This window comes from Mauremys mutica, chromosome 1 (genome assembly GCF_020497125.1).
Source record: "Mauremys mutica isolate MM-2020 ecotype Southern chromosome 1, ASM2049712v1, whole genome shotgun sequence".
In the NCBI taxonomy this organism is placed as follows: Eukaryota; Metazoa; Chordata; order Testudines; family Geoemydidae; genus Mauremys; species Mauremys mutica.
The window spans coordinates 198547498-198568442 of NC_059072.1; the positions used below are offsets into that span (position 1 = coordinate 198547498).

Consider the following 20945-nt stretch of genomic DNA (forward strand, 5'->3'; position numbering starts at 1 on the left):
CCTATGACCAGAGAGTATCATGCCTGGTTTGCCTCTTATGCCCTTTTGCCAAGCCACTTCAGGTTATAATTTAAAATCTTCCCACTACAAGCCCACAGGCAGCCCTTCCTCTGTATCCTCACCACAGCAGCAATGATTTCTCCCAACTGTCTTTTCCCCTTTCTTACCCCTCCCCCCGGCCCCTTATTTCATAGGGGCCAGTCATGGGCACATGGGTTTGCGTATATAGAGCAGCTTGCAGGATCATGGCCTCAAACTAGAACTCTATGTATGTCTCTCGTATGTCCCCAAGCCCCCATCACTGTGCGTGTGAGAACTGGAACGCCACTAAAACTAACTACAGAAACGATGGACTATTTAGGAAATTGCTTCACTGGCCCTAGAGCTTTTTCAAAATCTTTTCTAATTACTCTGAAAATTATTAAACACCACAATACTCTGGGTAAATAACGCAAATATCATAATCTCTCTCCTCTCAAAAATGGTGTAAACTCTTTCTTTGTAATAATATTGAATTTTTCCATCAGATGCATGCTTGCAGTTCCTGACAGTTTGGCCTAAAATGTGAGATGAATATATACTTTACCTGGTCTGGTCAATTCACTGAAGAGCTGAAGTAGAAAACAGGGATCATAGAGATCATCAAGATCCTTCTCACTTTTATCTCTATACAATAGCACTTGTCCTTCCTGAAACAAAACCCAAAATACAGAGATACTACTTGAATTTAAACCAGCTTCATTTCAAACTGCCCTGACAATATCATCATGGCCGCTCACAGTCAAGCTCTGAAAATACTAGGTGTAGAATCATGCTTAACCACTGCTGTGTTTAAATATGGCTATTGCTGCCATGGTTCCAGAATGTTTTTCCTTGACCAATATGAGCAGACTATACAAGAGACTAAACTAGAGAACCCAGTGCAACTGTACCGATGCACAGATATGGTTTAGAAAGTCAAACGTGGTGAGTCATTAGATGCCAAATTCTGATCTCGGTTATATTTTGGCAACCTCATTAAATTCAGTGGTGTTGCACAGCTTTAATTACAGGCAAGATGTGATCCTAGACTGCAATTAATAGGAAAAAAAATAAATAAATACTGGTTCAGTTGGAAATAGAACAGTAAAAACATGTTCTGTGAAGTGATACCAGCTAATTAATCTTAGCCATCTTGTTACGTATTTCTGACTGCAAACAATGGACTATATCACATTAACAACGGCATGATTATAAATTACTAAAAGGAAAGGTTTCAGAGTAGCAGCCGTGTTAGTCTGTATCCGCAAAAAAAACAGGAGTGCTTTTCCACATCAAAAGAGAATAACCAATAGTTGATCCAAAGCACCTCTGGTGGCAGGAGACGGCGATGTTGAGGGAAATGTAGGATAGTCTTCATCATCTTCTCTTTATCTAGCAGACACAAAATTTCCTCCATGCTTGGCTGCTGCCATAGTGACTTCCCCAGACTCTTGCAAGTCTTGTGATGTTCCACAGCTGCTGGTCCCCACAACAGTATCCTTAAATATTGTTAAAAGTAAGCCTTTAGTTAACAGATAATTAGTATGGAGAGAAAGGCAATTATAGAGATGGATTCAATTTATAAAAGGATATAAATTAGTATTTAAAATTTCCCCTCACTTGTGCTTATTATCCGGTGGGAACTTGAAACTAGAATCTGTTTCCCTGGCAACATCTTTCTCATCCTCTCTCAAAGGCTTTCGAAATTCAGCCTGATGGTGTCCCTTTAGCCAACAAATCAAAGTCTTTACAGGAGACTGATTTATTGACAGTGTCAGTGCCTACCACCACCACCTCCTCACACACTGACCAAGACTTGATCAAACTATACAAACCTCAGAATGTCTTGGAGTTCAATTAGTTTTTCAAGCCAGCACCAAAATGCCTCCATGACCCCCTAAACCAAGCCCTTTCACCCTCTCCTTAGAAATCCACTTATTGTGCTAAGGCTTATTGTTTATTATCTGGATAGACCTACAATACACTAAGTACTTTATGAAGTAGTAAGACCACAAAGACAATGCCACTAATCACTTACAAGCTATACAGGCTCCCATCAATGACTGGCTACGACTCTGCCTACTCCCAATCTCAAGCATGTTCCTTGGATTGGTCTGTATTCCCTGCATGCCAGGGCAGGGACCACGTCTATCTAAGGGTCTGACTACTAATTTATTTCAGAATGCAATATTAAAGTGTTGTTTCTCACCTATAAAGACCTAGATGGTTTATGGTACTAGGTACCTTAGAGGCCATTCTTTGCCCCTGTGATAGCACAGCAGCTGAGCGGCAGGAGACGACTAGTGGCAGGGTCCTTGACTCTAGAATTAACTTCTGTCCTTACTTCACCAAAGTTCAAATATGCCGACCCTCAGGACAGGTGACAATGCTTATCTGTTCCCACAGGCTTTTCCATGGGTGGGATGGGGTTGAATGGGTGAGAAAAAGGAGAGTCTTTGGTCTGTTCTACACTAAAATGTTAGGGTTACCCAGATAGGTCGCTCAGGGGGGTGAAAAATCCACCACCCTGAGTGATGTAGTTAAACCAACCTAACCCCTCTGTATAGAAAGCACTAGGTTGACAAAAGAATTCTTTGCATTGATGTAGCTACCACCCATCTCAGGGAGGCGGAGTAACCACAGCAACAGGAGAGCCCCTCCTGTCAGCATAGGTAGCGTCTATGCTGAAGTGTTGCAGCTGTGCCGCTGTAGCACTTCAAGTGTAGTTTTGTTGGCGACAGGAGGCGAGGGGGTTGGACATAGGTTGAATTTGTACTTTGTATGCACTTTGTTAGCAATGTTTATACAGGTGAAATGAAGGAAAGGTGCATTTAAAATAAACAGAATGAATAAGCAGCAAAATGCTAAAGGCAGCAGAGCCATTAAAAGTGCTAACTGCAAAGTGGGCTGGCTGAGCAACAGACCAAGGACTAAAAGATCTGGGAGACTAAGCAATCCTTTCACCCCGCAATGTGGTCTTCTCTACTCCAGTGTAGTGGCATGAGGGGGAGCTGAAAAGCTGCTGTCTGTTCTGCACCTGCTCTGTGAATAGTGCCCAGGTTCTATTAATCCAGCACCTTGCACCAACATCAATTTAATTCCCATTCTGAGTTTTGGTCCTCAATTCAAAAATAAGGTGCCAGGCATATATTAACTTTCAGATTGCTTATATGGCACATGTGCTAGCAAAACAAAAGGCGGCAATCAACTTACCTAAAGTTTATAAGACTTAGATCATTCTTCTCATATAACTGAAGAAGCAGTAATATTTTCTGATCTAAAAAATCAGTAAGACATACATTAAGCATTTTAAAAATAGATCCAATGGAAAATATATTTAACACTCCAATACACTTACCGACATCACTCAGTGTTGCACCATAGGATCCTAGTAACACAGCGAAGTGGCTGCTCTCACAGACTGAGGGACTGAGTTTCACTATAGTTGACAATATATCCACTAATGCCTCTGAAACAAATACGAAACTGTATTTTTAGTTTTTGCATTCTCGATCAGATGGTAGCCAGAAAGAGAACATTTAAACAAACACCTTAAGATTTTGCATTAATATTTACACTTGTGACACGACATCGGCAAAACATTTCTCCATCAGCGCTGTAGGCCAGATATGATACAGTAGCTTCAACTGGAACAACCTTTCTAAAAGACAGCTTGGTATTTACCATCCTATCTAGGTATTTACATAGACCCCATCACTGCAGGATCTGATTGCATAACAAATGTTAGTGAATTTATCCTGTGAAATACAGAAGTGTTACCATCCCCGTTTTACAGATGGGGAGCTAATGCCCAAATAAATTATAGACAAACTTGCCCCAAGACAAACAGGAAGTCCGTGGCAAAGATGGGAATTGGACACACGTTTTGAATTGCAGTCCATTGCCTGAGCCAAAAGCCCATCCTTTCTCCCCTATCTGCCATGCCACATCATAAATCAAAGCAAAACAGTGACAACCTCTTCATTAGAGTTAGAGTTAGAGAAAGATAGAGGTAAAGACGAATGAACTCATGACAGTAAACTTCTGAATTATTGAGGCTAGCTTCTTTGAAAGAACCTGTCTCCTTGTTCTATGGAAATATGGTACAACTGACAAATGCATGAAATAACGGATATACTTTCATGAAAAATATAAGCAATCCCTTCCTCCTACTGCGTCACTGGAGCTTTCTCATCTTGCCAGGCATTTAAAAGCCTTAGAGTTTGCCTAGATTTTGCTCATGACTATCGGCGTTGACAGTACAAATTTGTCATCAAACTGTTCCACTTACAATTTCATCATCATCTCATATATAGCAATTTTTATCAATGTATCTCAAAGTGCTTTATAAAGGGCAGCTAAATATTATCCCCATTTTACAGTTGGAGAAACTGAAGTGCAGAGCAGGTAAGTGATTTGCCCAAGGTCATAGAGCAACTCAGTTGCAATGCCAAGAATGGAACCCAGGTCTCCTGACTCCCAGCCCAATACTCTATCATTAGACCTTGCTACCTCTTTCAGGTTAGGATTTAACTAGATTCCTCACAGGCGGATTGTTCTATCAAATATACAAGCTAAGAAATTAAAATTTGAAATACAACTAGCAAAGAGTAATATTAAATCCTCTATATCAGTGGTTCCCAAACTGGGGTTCGTGAACGTCTGGGGGTTCATGAAATATTACAGGGGGTTCTCGGGAAAACAATTCCCTAATAGTGGACAGAGCTGTCCATAGGGACCCCAGCAGCCCAGAGCCCCGGGGACTTCCCAGAGCTAAGCAGATCAAAGCAAGCATATCTATCACACCGAGGAGAGTTAAATTTCAAGACTCCAAATGGAAAGGGAGGTGGATATTTTTGGCTGTTTTTAAAAATAAATAGGCTGCTAGTGTTGTTTAAGCTTTGTTGTAACGTGCATTGTTTGCCTGGACTGTTCAAGACCTCAATGCTTGTGTAGGAGGAACTCTTTGAGTTGGCTTCTTAAATACCTACATGCTGTTTCACATCTGATACTCCTTGATGAAACATAGGAGCCAGCGGTGCCAGTACGGGGGGTGGAGGGGGCGCAATGAGAGTCATGTGCTGGCCCCACATCAGTGTGCACACACACCCCCACGGGTCCCTCCCCTTTTTTTCCGGCAGCCCCCGTGGACCCCCCCTACTTTTCCAGCAGTGCCCCCCGCAGACCCCAGGGTGCACAGAGGCTTTGCCCCCGCACCCCTTTTTTCTACTGGCAACTCTGATAGGAGCCTTGTCTTGTAACAGGCTTAATCAAATTTGATACAAGCTACAAAAGTGAGATCTTGGAAGAGTGGTGCCGTTTTCATACTGTAATAAAAATAATGTAATAATAAATAGTGTGTAATAAGCATGTCATAAAAACAAATTTTATATTTCCAAGATCACTGCTTTTATAATTTATGCTGAGGTAAGGGAGAAAATCCCTGTAAATATTCATTTTTAGGAAGAGGTTCACAAGACTAGACAGTTTAGTGAAAGGGGTTCGCGGGTTGTTAAAGTTTGGGAACTACTGCTCTACATCAACACAGATACCTATTTTAAAATTAATGTCTCTTATGTAAGCACATTTTTAAATAAATACTTATCCAAATAATATTTCTACCTTCTTGATCTAATCTACATAAAGGACAAAATTCTGGTCCTACTGAAATCAATGGCAAACTTCCAATGACTCCAGTGAAGCCAGGATTTCACCCCAAGTCTTCAGTAGTAAGAAATAACACCAAAGAATGGTCCTAACAGAGATTAATGTTTAAAACTGGCATTCATGAGGAAAAATACAACATTTAAATTCAAGTAGAAGAGAGCAGGCAGGCCTTGAAATGAAATGCTAATAACAATTTGGGAGTTATTTGAATAGCTTGGTAAATATGTAGATGGATAGGTAACTGGATGGATGGAAAACAAAACTGACAAGACACTATTACTATATATAGCTGAAGAAAAGAGAGATACCTCTTGTCTGAATCTTCGTGTTATCTTCTTCTCTTGACCTCAGCATGGTTGACAAAAATAAAGAGTGCTGCGTGATCATCATGTAAAGCATGGAGAGCTTGACTAATCTCTGACTAAGAGCGCTCTCTCTTGTGTACAACAATTGCACAGCAGCATTAAGAGTTTTCAGAAATCCATGATCACTGTAGCGATACCTTCAAAAACAACGATCAAAGGAAACTCAGATTTCAACCAAAGGCAAATTTGCTATTCAAAATAGTGAAACACAGTATGGAAAGCAAATAAAAAAAAAACATAGCCCAGTTTTTCCATTCAGCTTTTGTGAACTAACCACATCTTAAACTTCGGAAGAAAGGCCTATTCACAGTCAGAAAAGCAATCAGCTGTATTCACAGTCAGAACAGCAATCAGCTGTACAGGCTTTATTAAAGGTTAGCATTTCACAAATTTTATATTAAAACCTTCATTTGATAGAAATGTAAGGCTGAGGGATTACTATCTCCACATAAGCTAAGCCTCCCCCAAAATATTTATTTCTTCTCATCTTTTTCATTGGCAAAGGAAAAGTGCCTGATCTTGACTTCATACCAGAGCAAACTGGGAATATCTTTAATTAAAAATCACGGGTTACACTAGTAGTAAGAAAGTAGAAGCAGTTCCAGTAATTTGCCACACCACACTAACTGAAGGCCAAGTCTGGCCTCCGTTGTACATGAAGCCAATGGAGTTGTACTGAAGTGAATGGAGACTGTGCCTATCTATGGGGCTAATCCTAAAAAGTGACTGTCATCCTCAAGTCCCACTGATTTCTGTAGAAGTTGAAAGCACTTAGTACCTTTTAGGATGTGCTTAGTAGACTGTAGGATTGGGCCCTAACTGATAGAATATGGCCCAGTGAACATCAGGGCCGGCTCCAGACCCCAGCGCGCCAAGCGCGCGCTTGGAGCGGCATTTTGCCGGCAGGGTGGCAGGCGGCTCCGGCAGACCTTCCGCAGTCATGCCTGCGGGAGGTCCGCTGGTCCCGCGGCTCGGGTGGACCTCCCGCAGGCATGCCAGCGGATGCTCCACCGGAGCCGCGGGACCAGCGGAACCTCCACAGGCATGTCTGCAGGAGGTCCCCCGGAGCCGTGGGACCGGCGACCGCCAGAGCGCGCCCCGCGGCGTGCCGCCCTGCTTGGGGCGGCGGGATTCCTAGAGCCGCCCCTGGTGAACATTACAGAGTGCCTACCCCATCTTTGCTTCATCTCAACAGCAATACAAAATTACTTACTTAAGTCCCATCTTCACAAGACTGTTCCAGTCAGCCGGAACCACTTCATTAACAAAATGCTGTACGGGCAGTAAACAACAAGTAGTGATATGTAACATTCAACATGAAGCAGAGCAAAGTTTCCATAGAACATCAAGACCCCCATTTTCTGTTGAACACTTTGGAGCCATGATAGCAGAGTCCAACCTGTTTCAAGGGTTTCAATAGTACCAAAAGCAAAATACAACTGTTCTGCTTATGTCAAGCCTTAATGCCTTTTTTACTACCTGGTACTCACCGGTCTTCCCATGTTTCTCAAGCAGTTGTCTAAGGCTATGTCTACTCGACAGATCTTACAGCAGCACAGCTGTGCCACTGTAAGGTCTCCTGTGTAGCCGCTCTATGCCGGTGGGAGAGAGCTCTACTGCCGGCATAATTAAACCATCCCTAACGAGTGGCGGTAGCTATGTCAGCAGAAAAGCGTTTACTGCCAATATAGTGCTATACACACCAGCCCTTTTGTTGGTGAAACTTTTGTTGGTCGGGGTGTGTTTTTTTCACACTGTTGACCAACAAAAGTTTTACAGATAAAAATGCTAGTGTAGACATAGCCTACGCTGTTATTTTAGATAAACACAAAATTTCAAAGACACTTTATCAGGCCCAGGACTATTTCCATGAGAAATGCAATAATGTAAAAAAGCAAAACATTTTTAGAGCAAAATTACAGATATGAAGTTGGGACAACATGGCAGCTGCAGCCAACCTCTCCCAGAAAGAAACTCGGTGTCGGGGGAAGACTACAGGGTATTCCATCTTCAGCTGCAAAGCAATTTTCATACCGCAGCACTTCAAATACTAATTACACCTTTTGTTTTAAGTGATACGTTTCCTTGCCCAATTACATTGCAAGTATCAGAACCTCCTCTCACCTATTCCTTCTCCCTGGGACCCAAAAGAATAAAGGGCTGATGCTGTGAGGTGCCAGGTGCTCTCCTTTCCCGCTAATCGGTGGGATTTGAGGGTGTTCATCACCTCTTAGAACTGGGCCCTTATTTTTATTTTTATTTTTTTTACAGCTCAGCAAGAAGGAATAGGTGAGACATTACAATACTTGCAATATAACTGCGCCCTACAAACAGAAGCATAATCCAAATCACATTGGCTAACATGAGACAGCAGCAATTCTGATTTCCTTAGAACAGAAGTTTCCAGCTTGTGGTAATGTAGCCCACCACTATAATGCAGCACCTGCATTGACTACTGATATGAAATAACACTTCATTTTGCAGCGGGAGGCAGGATCTTTAGTCAATTTAGATAACAGAACATTACAAAGATACATCTGAGTTTATCTGTAGATCAGTTGTGGAAATCTTTAGGTGGGCTCTACAGTGGACATGGAGCGGGTATGTAATAATTTTATGAATGTCATGTGTGACAGTCATACAGACACAGTATAGAACTATGCTGGGTTAGTGGAATGTTTATTATATGCTTGTATTGCTTTAAGTCAATGGGAAATGTCTCCAGGAAGAAGACAATAGTTCCTGGATAACAACATTCCAGCACACACTTGAAAGACAATGGGGAAAGCTATTGGTTTCACGGAGGCTACATCCAACCTCAACTAAAGTTGCAAGTCTTGTTTTGCCAATGCTGGTAGCTAACAGTTAAAACGTTACATGGTGCCTGCAAAGGGGAGGACAAAAATGGAACAGGATTTCAAGACTCTGTCCCTGAAGTAGAGAGAAGAACTGGTTTGGGGGCTAAGAGAGCAAATTATGCTACTTGACACAAGGTCTCTGGGGGTGTCTGTAGAAAGTTTAGGCCTACCAGGATCCCAAGTGGAAGTTGGACAGACACCTGGTAAGCTAGATATACATGTAGTTTACTTCTTGTTTTAAGATATTTTTCTCTGAAATGTTTCAGTTCTAAATAAACAATATTTTCCTTTATAAAGCTGTCCAGTCACAGGGTAGCATGGGTCATAGCTCCAAGAGAGAAGTGCACTGCAGGTGCTGACCACAAGTCAGACCTGCTGAGGTGATCACCGTTAGTACCAGGGCCCTGTTTGAGAGTGGGAGAACTGTATATTTACACTCCCAGAGACAGGTGATGCCCGAGAGGGAGTGCACACAAAGAAACCAAGAGGGATAAGAGGGGCAGTTAGCCCAGCACCTGTAAAAGCATCTTTTACTTTTACTTAGGACCTGATCCTGTATTCCTTACACACCTAAAGAAAATTTGAGATGCACAGATGATTAGGAACTTATGGCATTGACCGTGCTGCCACTGAAGTCAACTGGATGATTGTCGTTGACTTCAGTGGGAGCAGATTCATGTACTTTGGAAGAACATTTCTACTTTTACAGCATTTTTTCTCTCTCTCTTTAAAAAAAAATAAATACCATCAGGGACTGATTTTGAGAGGCACTGAGTATCTCAAAATCCCACTAACTTCAATGGTAATTGCAAGTGTCCAGCACTTCTCCCAACAAGACCCCAAATTGTTTTGCATTAGAATCTTGCAAGGCCAGTTACATACTGTACAAGCTGCACACAAAATACCAAAGAAACCAAAACAAGTGCAACAACTTCATTTACATAATACAGAAATAGAAAAGCACAATAAACATTCTACTGCAATAAGAAAAGTCCATATAACCAAGGTTTAGATTAAAGCAAATGGAAAGGAGTCTCACCAATAACTCTTCTAGTCTCAACAGCATGGAACTCTCTGTTCCTTGGTTGTTTTCTTGCTCTTTACTGATGTTATATGTGGTGATTAACCACTTTATACAGGCTGCCAAGAGGCTTTTCTTCCAGGAGTGCAACTCCTCAGCAGAGTTCTCCAGCGCTCTCGATATGGAATCCGCCACAATCCAACTGCAGACAATTCAAATGTTAGTAGAATGTTTTTGTTTGTGTTAATTTTACCGTGATTTTCTCCACACATTTTTAATCATTTGATTTTATGCATAGGGACACCTAAGCCCCAGATGACCAAAGAATCACTATCTTCTAAAGCTCATGATAACCATGTAATAAGTTAGTCACCCAGGAATTTACATAGCCAGTCCTTCCCTCATGTTCTCTCAGAGATGAGTACTGTCAAATCTGTTATAAACCCAGCCACCATCAGCTTAAGCCGGGATAGAAAATGTTTCAATCACTTGCCCAAGAACAGAGCTTGTGAAAGTGTACTGGTCAGAAAAGTATTTTTACTGGTCCGAGCTAAGTACTTCCAGACCTTAACGCATACGTCCTTACAATATTTTTTGTCTCTCTGTTTATTATGCTATTGAATGTGAACTTTAAAAATGGCTCAAAAGTTCCACAAAGTTTAGATAAAACTTAATATGGGTATCTGTGCTGTGGCTCCCTTTCCCAGCAAGATATGTGAGGCTGTTGTAGCCTTATTCTGCTGTGCTATAAACAGTTATTTCTGAAGCACACCAATGAAATTAAATGGAGAAAACATCAGGCTTTGAATTCCTAATATTTCCACACACACATTTAATTTCACTGAACCACTGTACAGCTTCATGAATAAGGAATGTTTTATTTAACGTTTTGGGGGGCCTTCTGAGATTTTTAAAAATATTTTTACATGATATACATATAAATAAAAAAATATTTTTACATGATATATACACCCCAGCTTAAAAATAACATCACACATAAACAGTAGGTTCTTTGAAGCAGGGGTAACAATGTTTTGTGCAACAAAATGACAATTCCAGGCATTACATTGCTTAAAATGCAAAATCTGGAAATAGGACTTGCCTACCTCTCGTAATTTTCTGCTCTCTCAAGAGTTCCAGGTAACTGGTCGATTAGATTAGTTAGCGCTTCAATTTCTGAAGACTGTACCAGCTTGGAAAACACTTGCAACTTCACGGCTGTGAGTTCTTGCGATGGTTCTGTATCTAGAATGTTTTTTGACAGTTCTTTCCACAAAGCTACTCTCAAGACAGGCACAACAGCTGAGGAGACTGTAGGAAGAAAGAGTGCAAAGAGACACAGGGATATCATTGTAAGCTCTCTGGCAAAGGTCTCAACTCAAACTGCTTCATGTGTTCAGCGGAATGATAGAACAGGCTGTGGGCCTATTGTGAGAAAGCACACACTGTGTGGGACTGTAACAGATCTATGAAGTGTTTGAAAGACAAATGTTCTGTAAAGTGTCTGGTATCTCTTTCAAACACCTACTAGCCAGAGGATTAAAATGAGTCATTACAGGCAAATATCACAGACCTCCAAGGCACAGGGGCAACATCCTGATGCGAAGCCCAGCTCTGATCTGCTAGACAAAGGTAGTAGTAATGACTCAGATTCTTACCAAGGTGCTGAAACTGGACTCTGATCAGAGGCTTCTTCTTTTATTTCAGCTCTCAGATAGTAAGCGTCTGATAAAACTGAAGCTAGCACCATTCTCTGAGTAATGGAATAGAGAAAGATTTCTCTTCCTCTTCCAGCCCTTCACCAAGCAACACCTCTCTTGAACCTCCTGTAAGCTGGGTCTGCTACTCTACCCCTCCCAGGCTCCGTTGGCTGCTGCTGAGGATTCTCCACTATTTTATACTGCTTCCAGACATGGGTGTCCTTCCCCATCAACAGATACAGGTGTCTGCCTCTGCTGTTGCCTGTAACCTTTCTTATCAGTAGAAGAATGAAACAGGCATGGCCCCGGTTAGTTTAATTGCAGCACCTAATTTTCTGAAATGCCACGGTGAAACAGACCAGATTTTTGTCAGCTTAATTCTGCTGTTGATTGGGAAAATTAGAGCAGCAGCAGAGCTACTGGAGCTGTGAGAGGTTCAGGAAGGCATCACTGTATTGATTTATACTTGGAAATTTATTTTTCCATCTACAGGGCTAGAACTTTTTTTTTTTTTAAACATGACAGATAAAATTCTGCTGAAATGGATAGTTTACAACATTCCATTCACCAGATAAAATATTCTCTTTGCAGTTGGAAATAATTTTTTCACACCCAACCACTGGATAGATAGGGTTTATTCTACACTGAATAGATAATTATCAAGACAGATTTTAAGAAGTGTTATGCTTTGACCAGCTGTACAGGGCTCAAGAAGAGCCCGGGGCAACTAGCAGTGTTCTATTTGAATCCATTTGGCCCCACTTGGCTGTGGCCCTTTAAGCACTACTGCCATAATAGTCTAAAGAATAATCATAAAATGTCTCTGATTTTCATTATCAGCTGTTCCGTTCATGATGCAGACAGACTGATTCATAGACTTTAAGTCCAGAAGGGAATCACTGTGATCACCCAGTTCAATGTCCTGCATAAACACAGGCCACAGAATGTCACTAAAAAGCTCCTGCATGAAGTCCATGTTCTGGTTGAGCTAGAGCAGCGGTTCTCAAACTGTGGGTTGGCATCCCAAAGTGGGCCGTGTCCCCATTTTAATGGGGTCTCCAGGGCTGCCGTTAGACTTGTTGGGGCCCAGGACCGAAGCCTGAGCCCCACCGCCCAGGGCCGAAGCCCGAGGGCTTCAGCCCTGGGTGGCGGGGCTCAGGTTACAGGCGTCAGCCCCCGGCGGGGGCCTTTGGGCTTCTGCTTTGCCCCCCCCCCAGCCAGCCCAGGGTGATGGGGCTCAGGTTTTACCCCCACCAGCCACCAGGTGCAGTGGGGCTCAGGCTTCAGTCCCCCCTCCTGAGGTTGTGTAGTAATTCTTGTGTCAGAAGGGAGTCACAGTGCAATGAATGTGAGAACCCCTGAGCTAGAGCATACTGACTGTTATGGGTCATGTTACACCATTCGGGATGCAGGCAAATAACTCAGCTGTTGCTGGGATTCCTGCTCATTGATGGTACTCATCAGCCCACTTATTAATTTTTGTGTTATACTTTCATTTAACTTATTAGGTTGCCTTTGGGAAATTACTGCTACTATATGATGGAGAATTATGAGGTTAACTCTGCCGGGCAATGAGAGCACAAAGAGGGGCAGGGCCACTTTGCCATCAAAAAGAACAGCAGAAAGCCACAAAACAACCAGAGTGATCAATGTCACTGCACTGCCTTGTCATGAAACACATTTCTCACGTAGTGAAGCAACACTACAATGCAAAAATGACAATGAAACCTCATGGCTAGGGTGGACTGATTTATTCAAAGTGATTTAAATAAATGATTTAAATAACTATTTAGATCAGCAACCAGGAAACCTTGATTAACTTTAGAGAGAAGATGGAGGCACTACTTCTTCCCCTTCCTCTAAATCATTAAGTGTGTTTTGCATTTGTACTTTTTAGTTATTTGTCCAAAGAAAAGTTGATTCTCATTAGTTAGTAACCATTAATACATGCTGATTTGCAACTAAAATTAGTTTTTACAATAAATTTGGTACTACTTTTTGCTAACCAGGGCAATACACTATATGTATACATATTTATTTAAGCAACTATATAATTTAACATACATTTATTCATATTATTAATTTTTACAATTTATTATATTCGAACCTGATGAATTTCATTTGTACTAGATGATTAATTTTTATTTGCAATTTTTGTCAAGCTCTGTTCAGGAAACAAAACTGGAATTCTATAAATTCCAAAAACGGAGTTTTCATTTTTATGTTATCATTAAATAAAATTACCCTAACTGTGCAGGATATATTGAGAAAAAGTTAAGTTTATCAAAACAAGTTTTGCATTTAAAACTAACTGGTTTATTAAATAAAGGAATAGTTTAATATAAACTATTATCTGTAGTTTGGGAATTGAAGAGACTGCTTCTGGTCACCATATTGTTTAAGATTTTAGAACTAGTAGACCTCATCCTCTCACACCTAGTTTTTATTCATAAATTGGAAGAGGAAAACAAGCTTTCCTGATTTTTCAACCCCCAATCAATTTTTTAACTTTGAATGAACTAGTCATTTAACTGAACTAGATGAACGAAAAGAAAATGTTCTCTCTGCATCTGCAGCGGAGGCAACTGCTGTCAAAAGCTGGTTTAGCTCTTCAACATTGCTGGTTCCAGGTGCTCAGCCAATGGCTTCTACCGGTTCAGTGGTTTGATTTTCTTTAAAACTTTGACAGCAAATACGCACTGCTTAATTTTTTTTAATTTAAATTAATTTTAATAGATGATATAGTAAGTTTAGACCTTAACATAGGCTGTCCATTTCAAATTCAATTTTAAGGAGGTTTATTTTTAAAAACAAAAATGCATATAACTTATTAAAAATTTCTTTTTAAAAGTCCTTGATTTTTATCCACCCTGCTCATGACACTAATCCGAGATTACTTTATAGCATTCTACTACGCCATTCAGCACAATATTTCCACGCATTCCTGTAAGATAAGAGCAATGAAAGGTCTTTCCTCTCTGCCTCCTTCTTGTCACCTTGAAGAAACAGGGAAGTGAGCTCTGGGTCATCTGATTAGAATACCACAGGGGTCTCCAACGCAGTGCCCGTGGCCGCCATGGCGCCCACCGGGAAATCCATGCATGCCCGCCTACTGGCCGCCGGACAAGCAGCCACCGAAATGCTGCCAAGAAGTGGCAACGTCAAGAAGCCCTACCGCCAAAATCCCGCCAAATTTCAGCGGCGACGCCTCTTGACATTGCTGCTTCACGGCGGCATTTCGGCAGCTGCTTGTCTGGCAGCCACGGTCCTCGGCAGCTAGTCGTCAGCACCCGCCCCACGGAAAAGGTTGGGGACCACTGGAATACCATGTCTATGATGCCTCTTGTGTCCAGCCAGGGGGAGGCCTGCTCCTGCTTATCAGTACTTTAGTTGCTCTTCATGAGATTAAGCAGAACAAGAAGTGCACCAATCAAATCTTTGGATTCAGTGAGAGCCACAGCGGTGCTCCAAAGAGCCACATGCAACTCTCGAGCCACGAGGGCTAAGTATCACTAAGCTAATGGGACAATAAAACTTACTTTGTAATTTTCTATCAATACACCTTTGGAGCCATCGTAGTTCAGCAAATTCTACATGTTTTCAAACACTTAAAATTTTATTTACATGACCGGCAACAATACTCACAGCATTTGCTGCAGATAGCACTTTTTATTTCCTAAGTGCTGGACAATCAGTTAATACCCAACCTGGAAGGAAAGTTATCTGCATTTTAAAAAGATGGCAATGGAAAGAGGCCTGATGACTTGACTTCAGTGCCTTGTGCCTTGCCCTGGATATGTCAGTGATGGTCACATGATAAGCACCCATGAATCAGACAAGACTAGACAGAAAAGAGTGATTTTTGTAACTGGTTAATAAAGTGGGGAATCCTAGCTTTCCAGTGGATAACAAGTATTGATTTTAGCACTAAAGATTCACAAGATAATGGACTTCTAAAATGTCACTGGTCCTCAAGTCTAACCGTACCTTTTGGGGGGCTAGTCCAGCACTGAATGTAGCAAGTCCCTGACCTTAGGCCAGTGAAATGTTCATTCTTCCCAATGCAACCAGTGACAGACACGTCATTTTATCTGAACACTGGTGAGAACAGTTAAAAATCCCCAGATAATATTTACATCATTAATATTGATCAGTTGTTGGTTTTACCTTTTGATGGCCGTGTAAAGTCATACTGCTCTCTACTCTGCAAATATACATTGATGAGCGGGAGAAAGATGTCCATATTTTTCCTTAGGTACTTTCCAGTTGTACAATTCAGACACCACAGCTCAAACTGCAGCAGATGAGTCCTACAATGCCGGATCAGCAAAGCCACAATGGCAAGGGAAGTTTCAGTCATGTGGTTAAGGCAGTAAACGTGTACATCTACACCAACCGCATGGGCAAAGAGGGGCTCTCGAGAAAGAGCATGCAGGAAGACTTTTTCCAGATCCTCACTGTTCGATGTTGATAGCAGAGTCCCCATCCCTTTAATGTGCTCTGTTGATAACAGCAGCTCTCCTTGAATGGTCTGTCTTTGGTAGCTTTCTGTGAGGAGCTGCACCAGTGTCTTCCCATAGAAGCTTAAATGTTTCTCTTTTTTAGGGGAATTTTCAGATTTTTGAGTGGTCAGGCTTGCCGCAGGAAGCTGGAGCATGGTTAGCGTGACTTCTTTTAACTGAGCCGCATCCATATAAACATGTAACTGCTGCAGAGCCTCCAGCTGCTGGGACTTTCTGGGAGATACCTTGTTCTTTTCTTTTCTTCCAGCACGTAACTCTTCCAGGACGCTTTCAGTGATGGCTTCAAAATACTTAGACAGCATGTCTACGTGCTTCATATTTTGCAACATTGGAGCACTCATCTTCAGTAACTGAAGGATGCCATTATTTACATGAGCTGACAAAAGCTTCACCATGACAGGGTTTAAGTTGTGTTGGGGAAGAGAATGTTGCTCTAAAGCCAAGAACCAGGTCTCCAATGTAGGATGTTTGAAGATCAACATGAGCATATCTTCTAGCATCTGCAACATACATAATCATGAAGAGATCACAAAAAAGATAACAATTCAAAATAATTTAACTGCTTTTACCTATAGTGCATGCTTACTGAAACCTAAAAACCTGTAGTTTTGGACATTAAATTGCCTAGTACTGGTCAAAAGAATTAATGAAATACAGGTACATACAATAAAGTTTATGGTATGGTATAAAAAAAAATAGCCTTTGCTCTGTGGTTAAAAAAAAGATTCTAAACATTAAACAACATCTCCAAGTTATTCATATCAATTTCTATTCTGCTGCTTCTGGGATAAAGCCAAATACTTAATTTGTTCATTCAAACAAGCATGACTGAATCTTTCAAAGTCTGTGGCAAAATTTTACACAGACATTAGAATGACTTAGTCCTAAGTCAGAGTATCATGTGAGGGAGAAGACACCACTTTAACCTATCACAGAATGTAACTTTGTACATTTCCATAAGTTTTACTATGTTCCAAGGGGAGGTATCACAGGTTTAATCAACTAAATACATGATATTCTAATCTTTGAGTCCAGGAATCAGACTCAAGAAGGGGGGGGATAGCTCAGTGGTGTGAGCATTGGTCTGCTAAACCCAGGGTTGTGAGTTCAATCCTTGAGGGGCCACTTAGGGATCTGGGGCAAAATCAGTACTTGGTCCCACTAGTGAAGGCAGGGGGCTGGACTCGATGACCCTTCAGGGTCCCTTCCAGTTCTAGGAGATAGTTTTATATAATAATAATGGAGATATACCTAACATTAAGGGGAAAATTCACCCCTCCCTCCACAAAACGTGGGCAACAAAGATTTGTGCCAGGGTCTAAAAGGAATGGAGAAATAGCATTCACTCTCCCAATACGCAAGTGAGCTGAATATCTGCAGTGCAGCCATTTCCACAGCCACTATTCTAGCCTGTGGGTTAGAATAGTAGAGGCTGCTGCCCAGCCACACACCTGTATAGTAGTTCAGAGCAGTGGCTCTCAACCTTTCCAGACTACTGTACCCCTTTCAGGAGTCTGATCAGCCTTGCGTACCCCCCCAGGTCTCACCTCACTAAAAAACTACTTGCTTACAAAATCAGACATAAAAATACAAAAGTGTCACAGCACACTATTACTGAAAAATGGCTCACTTTCTCATTTTTACCATATAATTATAAAATAAACCAATTGGAATATAAATATTGTACTTACATTTCAGTGTATACAGAGCATATAAATAAGTCATTGTCTGAATAAAATTTTGGTGTCTACTGATTTCGCTAATGCTTTTTATCTAGCCTGTGGTAAAAGTAGGCAAATATCTAGATGAGTTGATGTACCCCCGAAAGAACTCTGCGTACCTCTGGCTGAGAGCCACTGGTTTAGGCACACTGGATGCATGTTCTCATAGATCCATTGGTCCCTCTCCCAGACCTCCTTCAATGGCACACCTCTGCATTGATCTATCTGTGTCTGATGCAAAGACCCCTCTGTGGAACACTATGTCTGAAGCCCACTATCCGTGCGGTGACAACCCACCTGCGTCCCGCCCATCACCCGACACAAAGCTACAGTAGTGCTTCCACTTAGTGTGCAGATCTTGCACAGGCCTTCAGCAAGTGATTGCATGTTTCACTATTAGACAGGCATCACCTTTAATCCTAATTAAATACCTTAACACAAATAAATACTAGAAAGAGTCAAATCCTCACATTCCACATCAGACTGTAGCATTCACTGAAGCCCCCTTTCTTTCTTCAGCCTCTATCACACTGTGTGTATCAGTAAGAATACAGGTCATCTCCATGCTCTATGCTAAAAGTTTATTTCAACTACCAATGACAATTAGTTAATACAGTTTGCGCCCGAGAGCCATTTGTCTGTTTTGCCTCAGTAAACAGTTCTCCAAAGCTGATGAAAGACTTCCTAGAGTCCAATTTAATTGTGCTGACTAATATGACAGCATTCATTATGAGTGTACCGAAAGGTTTATACCTAAGCTTGGAAGGATCAGATTTTTATCGGTAATTGCTGCTAAAAGTTGATTTCACCACACACACAGAAACCGACCAAAAAAATATATTTCCATCGATAGGCCAAGTAAAAAAAGTGCAGCTTAAGAACTTCAGAGTCTGATTTGATGATATTTACTTTGTGTACTTTGGCATGGATGTTGACAATTTATATTTTAAGGGTTATAAAGCTTTAATTTTTTTAATCTCAATGTCTATTGTTATTAAATAATTCTTGTATGGCCCTCCCCCTCCATAATTTTGCACACTTGTGAAAATTTAAATCAATACCAATTTAAAAAAATGATTAAAAATAAACATTGATATTATCTGTTAATAAATAAATAAAAATTGAATTCTGCCAAGCCTATTTATACCTTGTCATTTGCAGACTCCACTGTGGCCACAGACTCTAAATCCATAAAGAGATCCGATTCAGTTTGGGCCCCTTCTTGTTTCTGCTTGTTGCACAACTTCATCTGATCACATCGGCACAGCAAGCTGATCAGCAGGTCCATGTAGAGACTGAGAAGGCGAGGACCAGAACTTTTACTGAGCTGTGAAAGTAACACACTAGAGGATGAGGAGAAAAGTGGAGGAGGCTGGAAAGAAAACTATGCAAGAACAGGATTAAATTAATATCTTCTTAGATTGTAAGCTCTTTAGGAAAGGGACCATATGCAATGGCTCCCACAATAGGAGCCTGATCCTGATCAAAGCTTCTGGGAGGCTAACACAATATTCATGTATTTTAAGGGCAGAAGAAATCATCAGATCATCTAGTCTGCTTCCAACATAACATAGGTCAAAGAATTTAATCACAACTAAAGCATATCCTCCAGACAGGCATCTAGTCTTGATATAAAGACAACAAGAGATGGAAAGAAAGCTGCAATTCATTTGCAGTATACAAGACACACACATTCATAAAGAATCCTATTGTAAAGGCAGCCAGTCTCAATAACAAAGGATATAATTGCTACAATCTAGGCCAGATTCCTGAGCTGCTCCCTAACTTCAGTGGGGGCTGTGCACCTGGAGAGGCTACACAACCAAAGTGCATTTGCACCACTTCAGTGTGCTGTACTTAGAACCCAGCGTTAAGAGAACGTATTCCTTACACTGCCGAAGTTCTCCACTGTGGTTTTTAGATACAGCAGCACGTGCTTGACTGCTAGCAAAAGCTGCTGAAGTTGGAGCTGGGAAGCTGCCTCTCTCAGCTTTGCTTGGACACCATCTTCCAGCAGGACAGCGCCACCTCTCTCAAAGGCAATCTTCAGCATGGAGGGGAACGAAGAATCTGGTGGCAGGATGGGCTCCCTGCTTATGCATTCCGTTTGTTTCAACTGCTGAAAACCAAAGTAATGTGGAGAGGGGAAAAAAAAAAAAAGACACGTGTATGTCAATCTCTTAGGGCCAAACTGTGCTCTGACCTAGGCTGGGGCAATTCCCATTGAAATAAGGCATGTGACCGAACACAGAACCATGCTCTCAGGGCCCAGCCCTGCAACCACAATGCACAGTGCAATACTGCTGTATTGTTATCAGTGCGTACAGATCAATGCTGGCCGAAGTGCCCCTCATACGCTCTCTGGCTGGCTGAGGGAGCAATGCTGCAGCTTCTATCATGGATGGCCTGTGTGCTCCTAACCCGCTCCCATCTAGCCCTGCACAACCTCAATCACTGCCGCACCAGCCTCTCCTGTTGGGAGGAGATGGGGAGCACCCACAACCATTCTTCTCCTTGCCCTTGTGGAGATGCTCCTCATCCACCTGCCTCCCCATTTGGGGAAGGGACACTCGTGCCTACTACTGCCTGCTCTGAAAGGAATCTGAAATAATTAAACTTAATTACAAATTAGAGTTATAAACATTACTTATTCACATCAGTATGACACCTGCAATAGTTATAACTAACACAGAACAAATAAATAACAAACCCATTTAAAAAGCAAAACACAAAAAAAATGTTTTTAGCAGGATCTGAACTTGCAGCAGCCTCGCACTCCTGGCGGGCACCACAGGGCTGCCTGCGATTGCAAGCACTCCCTTCACAGGGTCTTGGCTGATCTGCTCACTCCATGATAGGAGCTGCGGCGATGCTCTTACTGGGGAAGAAGGATTGCCCAATGGTTAGGGCACTAGCCTTGGACTCTGGAGACCGGCTTTACATCCTTGCTCCACCAAAGACTTCCTTTGTGACCTTTGGCAACTCCCTTAGTTTCTCTGTGCCTCAGCTCCCCATCTGTAAAATGGACAGTTCCCTTCCTTCCAGGGGCCTTGTGAGGATAAATACATT

General features: G+C 41.7%; 1 protein-coding gene across 1 annotated transcript in view; it reads right to left on the reverse strand.

The window, feature by feature from the left end:
- The window catches only part of URB1 (URB1 ribosome biogenesis homolog), a 79116-nt gene that overhangs the window by 19871 nt on the left and 38300 nt on the right, over positions 1-20945 (reverse strand). Inside the window, exons 20-30 of the mRNA XM_044996665.1 lie at positions 19768-19995; positions 19024-19203; positions 15800-16655; positions 11039-11243; positions 9951-10134; positions 7267-7325; positions 5997-6190; positions 3380-3490; positions 3235-3298; positions 1349-1520; positions 587-689 (exon numbers count right to left, since the gene is read on the reverse strand). Of these exons, the coding sequence (XP_044852600.1) occupies positions 587-689; positions 1349-1520; positions 3235-3298; positions 3380-3490; positions 5997-6190; positions 7267-7325; positions 9951-10134; positions 11039-11243; positions 15800-16655; positions 19024-19203; positions 19768-19995 (2356 nt within the window). The remainder of the gene's footprint in view (positions 1-586; positions 690-1348; positions 1521-3234; positions 3299-3379; positions 3491-5996; positions 6191-7266; positions 7326-9950; positions 10135-11038; positions 11244-15799; positions 16656-19023; positions 19204-19767; positions 19996-20945) is intronic.